Raw genomic sequence first — 17,664 nt, 5'->3', positions numbered from 1 at the left:
AATCTGGCTTTTCTCTTGCTCTTCCCATGGAGGACTTCCTGTTCCACTAGATCAATACAACCTTCTTAAAACAATTTTTTCCACTCTTTTACTGCTGCTGAATCCGATTCAAAAGGGGCCCATCTGTTCCAGCTACATCATCAGGAGAGTTCTGCACTTTCACACAGCTGCTGAAGTTTCTACCCCCATGCAGAAGCTGGAATTGCTCCACCCACCCTCTTGGCACAGAAATGATGTAAAGTAAGTGATAGATCCAAAAACCTACTGCATGATCATTTCTATACTGGCTGTTTCTCTAATGTAAACTCTCCTTTTCTCAAATTTTGCAGGGCCCTAATTTGTTCCTTTAATAAAATGCACCATAAAACTTGAGAGTGCAACTTTCCAATGGAAAGGAAACAAAAATCCTGTCAAATAAACATATCTTCTTATAAATTCCATGAAGCAGTTCAAAAAGCCCAGATAGGTGATTGCTTCTATTAAATTCTATCAACTGCTGGAGCAGTTTCTTCAGGAATTCTAACACTTCCTTAGAATTTAAGTGACTTAACCTCCACTACATTCTGCAGACTGAGAAGCAACTACCTGCAAGTATAATATGAACCAAATGGAAAATTGCTTTTAACAGTACCCACATCACTGTTAACCTGTCACATGCTCTGAAACAGGATTCTCTCAGCCAACATGGCTGCACCAGCTTGACCTGAATACAAGCAGACTGTACTCACCAAAATACCTGTGACCATTTCATTCCCGCTACTCATTCAAGGCTCCGGGAGCTTGGTCTGTTCAGCCTGGACAACAGCCATGGGAGACCTTAAAGCACCTTCCAGTGCCTATGAGGGCTCCAAGAGAGCAGGAGAGGCTGTGACTTTAAATGAAAGAGGGAAGATTTACATTGGATATATGGAAGAAACTCTTCCTGTGAGGGTGGTGAGGCCCTGGCACAGGTAACCCAGAGAAGCTGTGGCTGCCCCATGCCTGGAAATGCTCAAGGCCAGACTGGACAGGGCTTTGGGCAATCTGGTCTAGGGGAAAATGTCCCTGCCCCTGGCAGAGCATTGGAACTAGATGGTCTTTAAAGTCCATTTCAACCCAAACCTTCTATGATTCCTTTATTTTCTGGGCATAAAAACCTCATCAAACTGTATCTGCATCTCTTCTAGATAGAGTTTAAAAATAAATTTATTTTGAGTCATAGAAACCCTGGCAAGAAGTTTTCTTTAGTTTCTTTTTTTTTATAAATGAGTCTAAGAAAAATAAGAACAATTTTAATTAAGTAAAAAAATATGCACAAAAGTTTTGGTTTGGCTTACCTAGGATACAATGGAACTAAAATTTTTTTAAAAATTACATTTAAATGGCACTACTTTCTACCTGCATCTGAATGCTATCCATGGCAATCAGCTGGACTTGCTAACGCTTCCTAAATTCCATTTCTGGACAGCAGCTGGCAAGCTGTTTTTAGTGGTAGTTACTGTACTACAGAATGGGGTGTTTTTTCTACCCATTCAGTTGATTTTGGGGCAAGTTGTATCTCATCTCTTCATGCAGCATTAAGGAGAAATCTTTTCTTTGCATACAGTACTTCTTTATAGTATCTGTGAAAGGTAAAAGTGAAGAATTTATTTTTATTGATAATATGAAATTTTCACAAAGTCACAGAAAGGAATTAGAACTAAATAGTAGTTATCAGTTCCCTTCCAAATGTAATGCATGCATTTTAGCTCATTTGATCTTGGCAAACCTCAGAAGTTAATAAATAAGTTAGTAATCAAGAAACAAAATAAATTATATTAACATATTTTAACAAAATAAAAATAAAGCTCAAGTGAACAGACCTTGGAATCATATATTACCTATAACAACTCACACAATTTTATTAGTAAAATTAATGAAAAGCATTTGAAATGGAATTTGGGCAATTTGTTCAATTGAGAATTAGGCTGATTAAATGTCAATATTCTGAATATTCTCATGTGAAAAAGTGCTCTATAATCTCACAAATTAAACAACAATAATAAGTCTTCACTGAGTTCAGGGTGTAAAAATAAGTTATTGGCTTCTAGCCATAAAAGAATTAGCTACTATTCTTGGGTTTTTTGAACAGTAGCAGTCCAAAAAAATGACAATTAAAAAGTGTTCAATAAAAATAAGTCAAGTTCTGTAAATTTGTTCTTTAAATATCAATGCTGTAGCACTACAGAATCAAGGATAGCATTAAAAAATAAACAAGCATTTGCAAAACAATCAAGTCATTTTTATGCTATCACTTTAGTTAGCCAAGGAAGCATTGGTAAAGCAGTATGAAAGTAAACTTTTATTTCAAAACTATTAAGAGTTAATTAAGTTAAAGGCATCCCTTTGGGGGAGGAAGTGAAGTATGCCCTAGTGATGATAATTTTATATTCTATTGGTTTATGTTTGTAAAACATGACAGAGTAGTGAACCAAAAGCCTGCAAGACAACACGTCTCATCTCTACTGTTTCTGCTCAGTGATGCGCTGGAGGCAGAGCTTCATGTAGGAGTTTTTATTGCGTATTTCTATCACTGCATCTCTGACAAGCTCGATGAACATCTGAGGCCAGAGCTTCTGCAACGACTCATTTTTCATATTGATGTCAGCTGCTTCTTTCACTAAGTTCTCAACGTATGTCTGACAAAATGTTTTTCTTTCTTTGATTTCCTACGTGAGAGAAAAATTACACAATGTATAAGAAAAAGGAAAAAAGGTTAAACAAGAGCAAATCCAAAAAAACCTCTCAAAAATGGAAGGCATTAAAGAACATAGCAATAAGCAGGCAGATGCTATTGTGTACTTTCTCCCCTTGGTTTTAAGTTGCATGGCCCAGGGTCTATGTCCAGCTTTTATGAGTGTGTCCACGGAACCTTAATATATTCATAATATTCACACTATATTGAGTCAATAATTTATGTGAAATTAACTTTCAAATAATTATATAAATATCTGTTATCAGCATTACAATTTGAGTTGCTTTCTGGCATAGCAGCTATAATTTACAGGAATTATTAAACACTACACTACTTTTCTTTATCTCCCTTCCCAGAATTTCATCCTTATAGTACAACAATTGAAAAGTATGTGTTTCTCTACCTGCCCTAACAAGAATATTGTCATAGAAAAACATGCCAGCACTTATCCTTTTCCACAGGCACTCTGGCAAGTGCTGGTTCCTAATGTGTGTTACATTAGACACTGAAGCAAGACGAACCTTTACAAATAATAAAAAGATATTGTGCTTTGTGCAACTACTAGCTCTGCATTATAGTAACTCAAACTGTATTAATCCCTGCTTCTGCAAAGTTTCTATAAATTGCCTTAAACTTTGAGCAGTAAATTACATTGGAGCTAAATATCTAACTAGTTTAGATGGTGGCACGGTTAAAAATGTTAGATCATGCTTCAGGCCACCAAAACAAAGGTCTTTAATGACTAATAAAGGTGAGAATGTGCTTTCCAGCAGTTTCAGCTAAAGCCCTGAATTATTAATCAAAGACCCAAGACTGCCATCTTTAGCAATACACTTCTTCAGTCACATTTATGATCTTAGTGTACTGCTGCTGGGGAACTGGAAGGAGTCCTTTCTGCCAGGATGTACTCTTGTGACACCCTGCAGTACCTGCTGCCACATGCACAATGCTACAGCAAAGGGCAAGGTGGGAATTGCTGCACTGGGAAGAGAAAACAATACATTTATTTAATGGACTGTACAAATACTAAGCTTATTTTATTGTATTTATAATAGGGCTGGTTCCATGGTAAAGGACAATAGGAATACTTCACTGTCTTACTCCATACAGTTCAAAGATTTAAGAGCTACTATCACAGCTTTTGAGACTAAATGTTTTCTTAATTTAATCTCTCCACACATGCAGTCACTGTCTCCTTTTTATGCTGTGGATCTGAGATAACAAAATCACAATGGAATAACAGAATTCAGTGATTACTGAGCTTGATTTAATTTCTTGCACTAGAGGATTTATATATTTCCACATAACCGAAAAACAAACAATGGGACAAATGTGGGAAGCAGAGTGCCTACAGTTAGAACTCACGATGATTACTCAGAAAGGAGACTGTGGCTGAAAAAATCATATTCTCCCTGGGAACAATTTCCCTCTGCCCAAGCAAAAGAGTTACCAGATCAGAAACACAAACTAAAACAAGCATGATTGATGCCCTTGTCTGAAACAAGCCAGCTTGCAATTTTATTAATAATTAAACCTTATACACTGCCTATATATTTATTTTCCTGTACTTCACTTAAAAGCCAGGAAGCAGCTTTCTACTACTATAGCCTGCACTATCTCACGCATTGTCTGAAGGTGTTCTTCACCAGTTCATTCAGGGAAAATCTAACATGTGCAATATACAATCTTTTCTTCCTAAGAAATTGTGTTCACTCCATGGCTTGTAGGTGAAAATGTATTTCTGAGACTGCAGTACTGTTCAGGAATCACTTCACCAAAGACAGAAACACTTTCCAGTATTCTGAGAAAAAGATCAGTTAGATTAAACGTTTGATCAGATACATAAATATGTTAATCAGTGTTCTTTTAAAATCACCATTCTCAATAGCACAACTGAAACTTGATGTACAGATAAATTCAGTGAGTAGTAGCCTAAGGTTACCTAAGAGAAAATGTAAACATTTTGTAATGATATATTTTACCTCAAGCTTTTCCATATGAAAATCCTTTGTCATGTAATTCAACGTTGCTCGAGCTGTGCTTTCCCCTCCACTTCTTCTGTTATCACTACTTTCCTCACTCCCTGCTCCAGATTTCTTTCCCCTTCCCTCCAGCAGAAAATGGAATTGCTTCCTCCTGTGAAATTAGATTTACAATCCTAATTATCAAAAATTTCTATGTGCAGATGTTTCCAGTTATTGTGAGGGGGTTCTCCTTTTGAACATACACTTTTGAGCTTTGAAGTATATTGCATCCTCAAGTTATTCAAAATACGTATGACTCTAGATGTCCCTTCATTAATTTGTCTCTAAACAATTGACTTTTATATCTACCACACACCATCTCCTAAATAGGAAGTCTTGCAGCTTTAACTTACAAGTATTTGTCTATAGAAGACTAAAAATAGAGGGGTTGAGCACCCTTTATTACAGTATAACTCTTAAATCTGTTAACTGTTAATTACCCACTATAAAATATCACTAAAAATAACCAGTTCTCATCATGAAGGTCCGCAAGTCTTCAGCAATCCCAGTACAAATGGAGAACTGAACATACAGCTCATTTGTGTGCATGTTCCTTTCCGTCTCCTCAGCAGATTTCACACAAGTTCTGAGAAAACCTCTGGCTACATGGATCAGGAGATGGTAACACCTGTGCACTATGCAAAGAACCTATCTTCTAGAATATGATATTTGTGAAATTTTTATTTTAAAAATATATAAAATAACAGCATGCAAAAGAGTCAAACAACATGTTTGGGACAAATTCCAGTTCTGTTCCTTTTATCTTACCTGGATTCTCCAAATAATGAAAGCATGCGATAATGCGGCAGCTCCGAAGATGCCACATATGCCAGAATGCCAAAGAGCCTTTCTGCCTTTACAATATCATTTTCAGTAACCTGTGAGAGAGTGGGAAAAGAAAAAAAGTTACATTTCAAAATTAGCACATTCATATTTCATTATATATGTGTAATGAGAATTAACTGAAATTTGTTCTACGGAACACTGCACACAGATCTGTTGCAGGCACTTCTTCAAAACATAACTTGCTTTTACTGACACTTTAAATGTATTTTTTAAAAAACCAAATGAAGTACTGATGCTTGTTTTATTTCCTGTCATTCTGGATATTTTAATGTATATGCATGCTGTCCTGCACCTCATGATAGTCTTCCTGAAATGAGAAATTTTATAAAGGTTTTTTACATCCATTTTCTGAAGGCCAGACATATTAATTCTGCTCCATACTGTATGCACTTACAAAAGGTCTACTGGAAAATTTCTGATTAAGTTATGCTAGAGAAACAGAAAGATTCTGGGCATGCACATGTGAAAAGATAACTTACAGACTCTCTTATTTTGGCAGCATCATGGAAAAGGTTTTATAAAAGAGGTTTTAGGGGGAAAAATTTTTCTCTGCATTTTTCAGCTCCTGAAAATAAGTGTTCACTCATTATATTTCTCTAAATGTCTACCATACTGTTGTTTCAATATTAAGTTCCAGTTGTCTCTTCAAACTAACTTTTAATGGTTGAAAAATTTTCAGGATTAATTTTATACAAAATTGAAAAGTGTAAAGAAAATGTAAGAGATTCATTCTTTTGTGGTGGTGATTATTATTTTTGGTTTGTCTTGGCTTGTAATCTCTGGAGACCATGGCCTGTGTTTCTCCTACCCTGATGGCCAGACTATGAACTGACTTCAACTGCCAAAAGTTTGTTGGCACAGTTTCTGGACTCCTGGCTTTTTACTGAGTGCAGAAGTAATCTTTATGATACTAAATCTGACCTGGATAACACTGGACAATGAAACTTACACATTGATTTCTTAACTTCTGGACAAAATTTAATTTCCATTCATCCTACAACATATTTTGGGAAAGCAACCCATTATTAAATGGGTTCAATATTCACAATATTTACTAAGTACTTCCAGAAAAACTTTGTGTTCTGTGTTATTGAAATGTGTGAGCAAAATGGAATTCTGATCCACATTAACAGATTTTTATTGTATTCTTGTGTAATGTTTAGAGACTATACAATCTACACTTGCCTAAAGTATAGTGTAACAGCAAAATACAGGGGTAAATTCAGTGAAAACACAGATCAGGAAATTAGAAATGTAAAGTCAATTCCATTTTTACAGTGGAATTGTTCATTTTCACTTAAAATTAAGTAAGTCCTACTTAGTAGCCGAGGAGTACATGAGCTTGCTGAACAGTCGGTAACAGAAGCAAGGTTTAAAACAAAGAGCACAGAAGGCAGCTAGGGAAACAAAGCCTAGCACAGGCAGAAATGCCTGCTGAAGAAATAAGTGGTTTTAATGTATTTATTTATGTTAAGAGAAGCATAAGGACCAGGTCAACAGAGACAGCAACTCTGAATACACTCTCCAGCTCACATAAGCTCATGTTCTCTATCTTAGTGCAGTGCATTGTTTGCTCCATTAATCACAAAAAGATTATAACGGTAGTATCACATAAATGTAAGGCTTTATGGCTGCTCCTTGCCAAGGGCACAGAACAGGCACCAACTGTGCCAGCAGGCCCTGCTCAGGGAAAGGGCTGCATCTGTCACGCTCTACTCTGTGCTACTGGCTGGACAGCAGTCTGCAGGGTTTGGTAACTTCAAACATTGACAATTTAGAATTAATCTGAGGTTACTATCACTGGGAAAAACTTCAAGTAGTATCTCAATAAACATGATTTGCTTCTTCACAGTAAATCTAACAACTGGACAAGGACACTCAGCTTCTAGCCTGGAATATTAACCAGAATGGCAAGGGAAGGTTTGGGAGAAAATGAAAGGTTTCTTAAAGAGTTTTTTACAATTTAAAAGTGCTAGAGTGATGCAATTTATCTAGCTCATTCAGTTAGTATATATTGCTTTTACTTTCCAACTCGGCATACCTCAGAGCTGACAAGACAACAGTCTCCACAAAATGGTAACCAGAATAGCAGAATATGCCCATTGTTATCTGAAACTGTTATATAGGGCTGATCTAAGGTCTGAGAATCACTTCAGGGGTTGTGTTCTTCACATTGAAATAGAATTCTCTGTTACTCATGTTAATCCAATAGGTCATACACATCTGCAAAGCTGGATATCATGACTTCTGCTGTAGGATAATGAAAAACAGCAACCAGAGCTCATCTCTTTCTCCTGCTTAGCTAAGACACTTTACAAATGATTAATGACCCCCCCCAAAAAAAATCTGTATGCAAATCTTCATGTAGTGTGGTCTGGCTGAAAAAGTTTGTTGAGGACAAAAATGTTCTTGTCATATATACTGAAGATTTTATATATGTCCTACATAAAATCATGCTGTGCTACATGTGCTCCATTTACGACATTAATCCCCAAGAACTATTAAATACAAAATTTTCCCTCAGAGACTGAACTTGTTGACCTTGAGATTGTAACAAAAAGTAAATTTAAACAGTTGTGTTACTTTCTTTCTCTGAAGACGAAACACCCAAGATTTATCTTCTATTTGCTATTCATCTGAATCACTAGTGTCCATTTTGAAAATACAATGCAGTAAAAAAAGAAATAAACTACATTTTAAAAATCAAATTCAGAGTATTTTTTCAGCAACATACTATACGTGAAGTTACTCTATATTTTTCATGGGATTACTGACTATCGCTATATCGGTTTCCTTTTCAAGAATCTGTGCTGTTGGAGTGAGTTCTATTTCTAGCCATCCTTTCCTTGTTAGTTAATTCATTTAAGCTCTTTGCTCACTCTTACTCTTCTGAGCAACTAATACATGTTTATACAACTAAAAGCGAGTAAACTGCAACATCCAGCTTTGGCCGGATCAGATAACAAGTGTATCTAATCCAAAACATATGATGATGACCAAATTAAAATACCAGATCTAAATGGTAAAGCTGTGTATTATTTTTGCTCTAATTAACTTCCATAACATCTCTTAAACTTATTTAGCATTTAAAATTGAATGTGCATTCAAACATTGTGTTGCATTGTAACTATTTTCACAGCCTTTATGATCAAAGCCCAAGCATAAAATAGCTGTTTTATATGCTTGAATAAATTTACTTTCAACTGATGTAAAGGGGAATACAAAGTAAAAAGAACAGTAATATTAGTGTCCTAACTTTTTATTTAAACATAAAATGCACACCCAATAAAAAAATAAAACAAAAAAAAGCATCCTAAAGATCTTCCACATAGCAAGCAGAAAAAAAAAAATCTATTTGACAGACTTTCCCTGTGACAAGCTTAAAGCAGAAAATATGATTCTATGGTATTTTGTAACACTGACAATTGTGAATAATTATATACAGTAAACTACTAAGGAGTCTGTCAAACACATTTTTGTGTAAGAATTCGATGTTGGTGCTGTGATTTTTTCAAAAACAATTTAAAAGTGCTTCTTAAAAGCAAGTAAAATTGTGCAGTTCTTTAATAATAATGTCACATAATTTTATTAAATAACATTAATTTTAATATTAATTGCAAAAGAAATTACATGGTGAAGTCTACTTAAATCTTATCCCCCTTAATACTGAGAAGACACTGACAGGTTTGTGCTCATTTCATTAGGAATTCATCTGCTCTTTTATCACTAATTTATCCAGTAAGACCAATTATAAGAACAACACCATCCTACCTTCACTCCATTTATCTTCTGTAAATTAAAATGGTTCAGTCTGAACAGAACATAATATTTCCACAAAGTGAAGTTGACAACTGGATTTCCCTGAGGATCCACTGTCAACTGTTCCATGCGATGCATCTCAGCCAATGCATTGAACTGCTGCAGCGCCACAAGATTTGTCTCCTTAAACTTCAGGTGCTAAAAAAGGCAAACCCCAATAAATTAAACAAGGAAAAAATAAAGAGTGAATACAGTGATTCCTATTCAATTCAATTCAATTTTCAAACTGTAACAGTCATGTGTCTGATGGAGCAACTGAGCTAATTTCATTTGAGGTGTGTGTAGCAAAACACATCAATGCATCAAACAAGTGCTCTATTACATATACTAAAGACATCAATATTACAAGTCCCAAGCAATTTGTAAATTCTTTACTTAAAGCAGGAGTATTTTCAATGTTACATAATGCAATGATACAGTTTAAAAAATGTCTACTTTAATTCTGCAAGTAAAGTATCTGCAATATCTACACATAAAAGTAAGTACAATACATGCTTTTAAAATATTCTGCCCTTTTTGGGCACAGGGTGGCAGCCTAATTCATACCTTGCCCCACACCAATATTCCTCTGAGCATGGTGTATGCTACACAGTAGCATTATTGTGGGAAGAAGAAAGAGGAAAAATTTACGGTGAAGATAAAAATTTGGTTGTGATTCTGCTATCATCCACAAATTTCCCCTCACCTACACTGAGATTGTCTTAAGCTCCCCACAAACTTATCAGTCTCAATTAAACCACTGAGTTTTGTAATACTCAAAATCTTGAGAAGCAGCAGGAAGCTCCAGAGCAAATCAATCTCAGCTACAAGTTCCTTATGTTTGTTATCTCTATTTTAACATTTGCATCATAATGACTGGTTTGAATGAGTAAAAAAGAGAGACATACTGAAGAGACTTCTCATTTATGTTGCCCTTCTTTATCAAGAACTGAGGAATTTCATGAACTGTGCTGATTTAGTTAACTATTCCTTCTAATCTTCATCTTTTTATCCTATATGCAATTTGCTCTTTGAACTCACACAAATGAAGTCTTCCTGATACCACGGATCTATAACGACAGTACAGCACAACAATACTGTACTTACACACAAGTTTTGCAACTTAATTATTTTTAAGTAGGTCAAAGGAATTAAAAGAAATAAAAACCAGTCTGAAAAGAAATCCAAATTTAAATTATTGATTTTTAAGTATCAAGGTTAGCATTATAACCTAAGGAAATATGCAATTCTTAACTGTATGTATTTACATGAAAGCACTTTGTGGGGGGTTGTACCAAAGTAAGGTTCTATTAGACAATCCATATACCATAGCTGTTCAGAGCTGAAACATGATGCTCACCACACAATTAGGAAATTTTGTCTTCAGTTTTGCTAACACTTGAACAATTTCATCAAATTCTATGAACATAAAGGAGACTGTGGCAATAATGCCAGCTGTTTGAACACTCCAGTTTCGATCCAGGCACTCCAGTGCCCCAGCACCATACAAACCAAGAGTGTCTCCTTCCACTTCTACTAAATGAGACTCTAGAACAGACAAGCCTTGTACTGCACTGCTCAGGATTGTATCAAGAGATCTGTAGAGGAAATAAAAATATAGTGAAATAAATGAGATGATGTTGAAATCGTATCATCACTCTACTGAATAACAGTCCTTTCTTTTACCAAAACTCAACTGTCAAATACAATGGCATTTCTCAGCATTCATTCATTTTCAGTGCCCCATCTGGTTCAAATACACTAAAGATTGGAAAACCCTTCTTCCATTAAGTAACACTGTATTTGTTCTACTTCTTTGGTAGAAAGGCTCTGGGTGTATTTGAGTTGGTGGTGAGGTCGAATTAAATAAAGAGTTCATTCATATTTAATAATCAGCTTTAAAATTTTAGCTCAGAATGTTAACCTAGCAGGTTTCATGTTGTTTTAGATGTCTAAACAAAACTTCAAACAATGTATTTAACAAATGTCCCCTTCACATTCTGTTGACCATGTGAAATGTAGAAGCAATAACTCAAGCATTTCTTTCAAATAATGCGACCTTTCCAATTCACAAGAGCAATTTTAAAATTAAGCAATAAATTCCTGACTCCTCTTTTTGTCCTACTTCTAACATGATACACTCATCTAGCTGGACCTAAAGTTTACAGAGAACTCAAGATAAGCACAAATTACAGGTTCAGAAAGTTATGTACTGAGTGTTATTATTTTATACTTTACCACATTCTCAGTCTTTTTAATGTATTTTGACTAGTAGCAATCATTTGACTGATGTTCTCTTGACAATGACAATCAGAACTCTAAAATTTCACTCAACTGAAAATGTTGAGCCCACTGCTTCCTATGTAAAGCTCTAATTACTTATCTACACTGAATTTCATTGGTAATTTTATTGCTTAGTAGCTCACCTTGAAATTCTTCACCGTGATAAAACACATATATCAAAACAGCATAAATGCTCAAGCAATTGGAATTTGTTCATTAACAGAACAACAGTCAAACTACCATAGTTACATTTACTTGGTCATGGGGGAGGGATTACCAACACCGAATTAAATGGCAAAGAAACAAAGCAAGCAAGAAAGCAGTGGGTGAATGCATTCAGAGGAAAGCTTTGGAAGAACAAGAATAGAAAAGATGATGGCAATTTAAAAATGCTAAGGAAAAAGTGTTTCAAAAGATGTAGCACTTGACTAGAGATAAAAACCAGTTCTGGCCATTATAGACTGAAACACAAATGGATTATACTTGTGAGAGACAAAAACTTCCTGAGCATCCCTGACATTTCCAGTATTGACCAGGGACAGCAGAAAGCTGTACTTGCTATTGAATTTGTGCAGACTCTTTTTTCCGGCATTTATCTGAGCTAACCAAGGTTGAAGTGCTACTTTGGTTTTAGCCAGTCCAAGGCATCCACTGCAGGAGGCTCTGGCCACATGGCCACCCCTTTAGATCCAAATAAGAAAAAAAAAAAGTATATATATATTTAGACCAAGACTACTAAAATTATCTTGAGAATCAAACCAAGTCTGGTAACTGTTACCATTAAAATAGTGAAAGCAGTCCAATAAAAGACGCTGCAGTTCAAACTAAGAGCCTGAATACAAGTTTGAAACCTCTCGATACATAAAGAGATTACAAATCTTCATAATGCTCATACATATTAACTTTGTTCATTTAAACTGAAGGCAACAATCTAAGCTGTTATGGAAATGAACAGCCTCAAGAAGGCCCAGGAATTCACATTTAACATTTCTTGTAAACATGAAGCTGTCCTTTATTTAGCAAAATCACATAATAATTTCGCTTGCACTTCTTTAGGCAATGAGCTGCTGTTCTATTTCTTTTCAAACATGTTACTTATTCTAACAGTCAAAAGCAAAGTAAACCATCTTTTCAGGATCGATTTGCATGTACAATTCATTTTGATAATGAAATACAGCGATATCTCAGAGGTGAGAAGCAATAACCTGGAACTTAAGACATGAACAGGTAAAAGTATCACCCAATAAAATACCTGCTTTCTTCAGGAAATACATATGCAGCACTGCCATTGATCTGGCAGGGCTCATTTTCTTTATCTTTGTTTAAAGAAGCCTCAAGAGCAATTCGGTTCTGCTGGATCTCCCATTGCCGAGCAATGTTCCCAATTGTTAACCTCTTCTTTTCCTGAAACAAGATACACAGGTCATCATAAGGCACGACAGGATCAACACATTTGTCCTGAAATATGCTGCTTAAGCAAAACATTTTAAATGTTTCAAATTGAAGAAACTGTACTAGTGGTTGGTGGTTATGTATTTAAAAAAAAAATCAATGCATCATTCTAGTGCTATTTTGCATAAGTCCCAGCAAACAATTTCATAAAATTTGCAATAAAGAAACAAGAAATGTAACATCATAAATCCACAACTTATGAAAGCATGAAGTTAAGCTACTTAGGACATGGAAATTGTTACTTCTGCAACTTTTTCCATTTTAAAGAGCTCAAAACTCCAGTTCATGTTCCTTTTGCCCAGGAAGTTTTGATGCTCTTTGGTTTGAGAGCACAAGTTGCTTAACACTTACAGACTTCCACAATGACTGAACTCCATGTCACAAAAAAGAGAGCAAGTTGGAATCATCAGTCTTTTTTATCAGAACAATCTTTAGAAAATTTTGTTTGTTCTCGAGGGTGAGGGTCTCAACCTCAATTACTGTTCAGCTCTAGCGCTTTGCTAGTCCTCAGATATGGGTTGCTGGATTCCTATAGAACTTCAAAAACTTCCACGAATTCTTTTCACAAAAAGCAAATTTTTCTGCTAGCAGAATCTTCACACTTGTTACTTTCTCTCATTCCAGTAAATCTTAAGTTCAACCACTGTTGGAAACGAATGACATTCTCTATACATTTCAAAGTACAGTAATTTCACGACTATAAGGTGCACCCTTTTGACTAAAATCTCCCCCCAAAACCGGAAGTGCGCCTTATAGTCCGGTGCGCCTTATCTGATCTACAAAGTTGTGACATTTGCCACCCCGGAAGTGCGAGCCCGCTGGCATCGGGGCCTCCCCCGCGCAGGGCGGGTCCGCCAGCATCGGGGCCTCCCCCGCGCGGGGCGGGCCCGCCGGCATCGGGGCGTCCCCCGTGCGGGGCGGGTCCGCCGGCATCGGGGCCTCCCCCGCGCGGGGCGGGCCCGTTGGCATCGGGGCCTCCCCGCCAGCATCGGGGCCTCCCCTGCGCGGGGCAGGTCCGCCGGCATCGGGGCGTCCCCGCCGGCATCGGGGCCTCCCCCGCGCGGGGTGGGTCCGCCAGCATCGGGGCCTCCCCCGCACAGGGCAGACCCGCCGGCATCAGGGCGTCCCCGCCGGCATCAGGGCCTCCCCCGCACGGGGCGGGACCGCCGGCATCGGGGCGTCCCTGCCGGCATTGGGGCGTCCCCCGCGCGGGGCGGGCCCGTCGGCATCGGGGCGTCCCCGCCGGCATCAGGGCCTCCCCCGTGCGGGGCGGGTCCGCCGGCATCGGGGCCTCCCCCACGCGGGGCCGGCCCGCCGACATCAGGACGGCCCCCCGTGCGGAGGGGGTGAAAGCCGCCGGAATCGGATCGGCTGCCGCGCGGGAAGGGGGAAAGCCGCCGGAATCACAGCAGCCGCCGTGCGGGGGTGGCGAAAGCCGCCGGAATCACAGCGGCTGCCATGCGGAGAGGGGGAAAGCCGCCGGAATCACAGCGGCCACCGCGCGGGGTGGGGCGAAAGCCGCCGGAATCACAGCGGCCGCCATGCGCAGAGGGGGAAAGCCGCCAGAATCAGATCGGCTGCCGCACGGGGGGAGCGAAAGGCGCCGGAATCGGAGTGGCTGCCGCGCGGGGAGGGGGCAAGCAGCTGGAATCGGGGCAGCGGCGGCACGGGGCAAGCCTGCCGGCATTGGGTCACCCGGAGCGCCAGGGAACTCCCAGAACAGCGGGGCCCTGGGGATGCTGCACGGAGCGGCGGTGGGCATAGCCCGGCCCTGCCGGGTACAGGCAGGCCCGGGAGCCAATGGCTGCTGGGTTGAGGCGGGGCCTCGGCCAGCAAGCGTGCGGGGGGAGCTGGGGGCGGAGCCTCGCTGCAAAAAAAAAAACCGGTGCGCCTTATAGTCCGGTGCGCCTTATGGTCGTGAAATTACTGTACATCTCAAACTTTCCCAGAAGAGTGGGTTGGACGCAATAAAAAAAGTCTGGAAAAAGATGAAGAAATTCTGCTGTTTGGGCAGACAGGTATCAGCAAGGGAAAAAGAAGAGATGACATTGCTGAAATAAACATTTTCAATGCAGTGCATACAGGAAAACAGCAATTGTTTGCTACTGAATGAGTGCCTATAATCTCATTTACACTTCAGATAGTGTAAGAAGTGTTGGAGGAACATGATGGTAAAAGAAAATTGTAAAACATAGCTCTCTAAGCATTTTTTTCAGATTTAACTATGTAGAAACCTATATTTGACAGGTTTTTTTGCTGGATATTGTATCAATAAGCATATTTGTTACTTCAAATGTGTGGAACAGGAAAAAGCATGAATCATAAGAACCCATTTACAAAGGAAAGATCTACAAAATCATCAATTCATGAAAAATACTGCTATTTGACTGTTATGCCACTTAACTATTTGAACCTAAGACATATGCTTTGATTAAATTAAAGTCTAAGATGTAATGTTGAATTTGAGTAATGATGGCACTAGGCATTAAAAATATTTTTTCTTCTAAGGGAATTTTCCACTAGCAAAAAGCACCTCAAAATCGAGGCTACCAAGACAAACTAACCCTCTGCTACAAGGAAACATTATATTAATGGTTAAGAACATGAACCACAAATATTTTTTTTTCTAGTCAGAGAGACATTTCCAACAGCATGAAACACCACCAAGTGCAAAAATTATTTACTAATTTTCCATTTCTTTATGCTACTAAGATCTGGCACCAATAGTTCAAATCTGAAAAGACTTTAAATACATCAATGTCTTACAGGGAAAGAAGAAATACCAAAACCAAACAACAATACTGCTTCAAAGAAATCCCAAAAACACCTGCCAACCTGTATCTAAGTCTTTTTTTTTATTATATCATTTTTTTAAAAACTCAAATAGAAATATACAAAGATACAAATATACAGGAAATCAAAACATGTTCTTAGTCACTGAACAATAATTTTTTCCCCCACTCAGATGCTTAGGTTCTTGGGGGGGGTTTTGATATACTTAAAACATCTTTTAACATACTGTTAACATTCTGGTTTTGTCCTTTTATTTTTCAGTTATACATGTTTGCTACACTCCTTATGGCTTCCTGACTAATCCAGTCTAATCCCCTTCATGAAATATAATTTTACCTAGGCAACTTCATATGAATATGGACATTTTTTATTTATTTGACTGCCAAATTGAAAGAGGCATTACTAGCTGACAAAAAAATTTAGCCACTTTTTCACTCCAAAAAAAAAGGATTTGGAGACAAATGGTGATATTCACACAGTAAATGGAATGTAGATACTCTTTAGATTCTTGAACTCTGGTCTCCTAGGAGCCCAGCTCATGTAGTCAGCATCCCCTTGAAGAGCATTCTGGAGGGCACCTGGGTCTCCCCTGGTGGGGCACTTCAGTCTCATTGTGTCAGCACCAACCAGGCCAGCTGGGCTGGGAGATAAGACAGATCAGAGTTCTGCTGACAGAGACGCTGGAGTCTGGCTGTGGCCTCAGGGCCCCTTTACTCTATCCACAGAAAGGAACAACTTCAACAGGAAAAAAATGAAGGAAAAACTACTTCAGAACACCCTGCATGGCTGCAATCAGAGTATTCATCTGAAAAGGGGAGACCAAGGAATGTGAAATCACTGGAGAAGTCCTCTACTTTAGCCTGGATTTATGAAAATGAAGTTTGCTATCCACTGACATGCATCACACTTGTGTCCAAAGTGGGTTTTCTGCTAAAGTGTACCTTGCATACTTGACTGAACAGAGTTTCAGTCAAGGAGTGCACTGCTGAAACTGTAAAAATAGATGGAGGCATATTGGGAAATATAATATATCTGCAGCAAAAAAAATAGATATCAATTATTGCTGTAAACTGGTTTACAGTAACCTCAGAACAGCCACAGACAATACCTTAAGCAAGGTCTGTCTATGGCTTTCACGCTTCCTTTCTTCCTCTTTCCTCGCTGCAATAGATGCCATACGTCTTTCTTCTTCCTGGACGGAAAAAAAAAAAAACAAATTCCTAAAGGGATGAACTAAACCAGTTCTGAAAAGTATTACTGATAAATTATGTTCTTGTGTTGGTATTTGAAATGTAAATTTTCATTTTAACACAATTTTAGAATTTTTGTCATCTTAATGTTTTTAAATACTACTAAAACCAATAAAATTGTTGACTATAAATAAGTCAAGAAAAACAGAATAACTACTCAGAAATAATGCTGATGATAATGCTAGTTAAAAGTAATATAAGATTGTTTGAAAAAGAATAAAGCATATAGTGAACATGAAAAGTATTTTTAGATATGACAGTGCAATACATCTTCGTATCTTTGTAGCAGTTTTTGCAATTAGCAGGTTTTTTGTTTTTTGGGTTTTTTTGGGTAAAAAAAAATGGAGCAAAAAAAGCTGGGTTCTATTTATGCTTGAATCATAATCCAGGACTAATTTTCATCATTATAAACTGTTTCCAGGGCCTGGCTTTTCTCAATCAGCAACAGAACTTGAGAAGAACAGAACATTTTCAAAGTCAGCTATTTCATGACCATTATGTCTCA

The 17,664-nt window shown here is 38.0% G+C and overlaps 1 protein-coding gene across 2 annotated transcripts in view; it reads right to left on the bottom strand.

Moving 5' to 3' along the window:
- Window positions 1-1,604: 1,604 nt before the first annotated feature.
- The window catches only part of LRRC49 (leucine rich repeat containing 49), a 41,952-nt gene continuing 25,892 nt past the window's right edge, over window positions 1,605-17,664 (bottom strand). For both annotated transcript variants that reach the window (XM_033070653.2, XM_033070654.2), the window contains 7 exons: window positions 17,018-17,101; window positions 12,917-13,068; window positions 10,742-10,979; window positions 9,355-9,540; window positions 5,506-5,615; window positions 4,696-4,849; window positions 1,605-2,687 (listed from right to left, as the gene is read on the bottom strand). In XM_033070653.2, coding sequence (XP_032926544.1) covers window positions 2,481-2,687; window positions 4,696-4,849; window positions 5,506-5,615; window positions 9,355-9,540; window positions 10,742-10,979; window positions 12,917-13,068; window positions 17,018-17,101 — 1,131 coding nt within the window. In that variant the 3' untranslated portion in view covers window positions 1,605-2,480. The remainder of the gene's footprint in view (window positions 2,688-4,695; window positions 4,850-5,505; window positions 5,616-9,354; window positions 9,541-10,741; window positions 10,980-12,916; window positions 13,069-17,017; window positions 17,102-17,664) is intronic.

Source organism: Catharus ustulatus, chromosome 12 (assembly GCF_009819885.2).
Source record: "Catharus ustulatus isolate bCatUst1 chromosome 12, bCatUst1.pri.v2, whole genome shotgun sequence".
NCBI classification, from domain to species: Eukaryota; Metazoa; Chordata; class Aves; order Passeriformes; family Turdidae; genus Catharus; species Catharus ustulatus.
The sequence above is the reverse complement of the archived record's forward strand: the minus strand, read 5'-3'. Positions and strand labels throughout refer to the sequence as shown.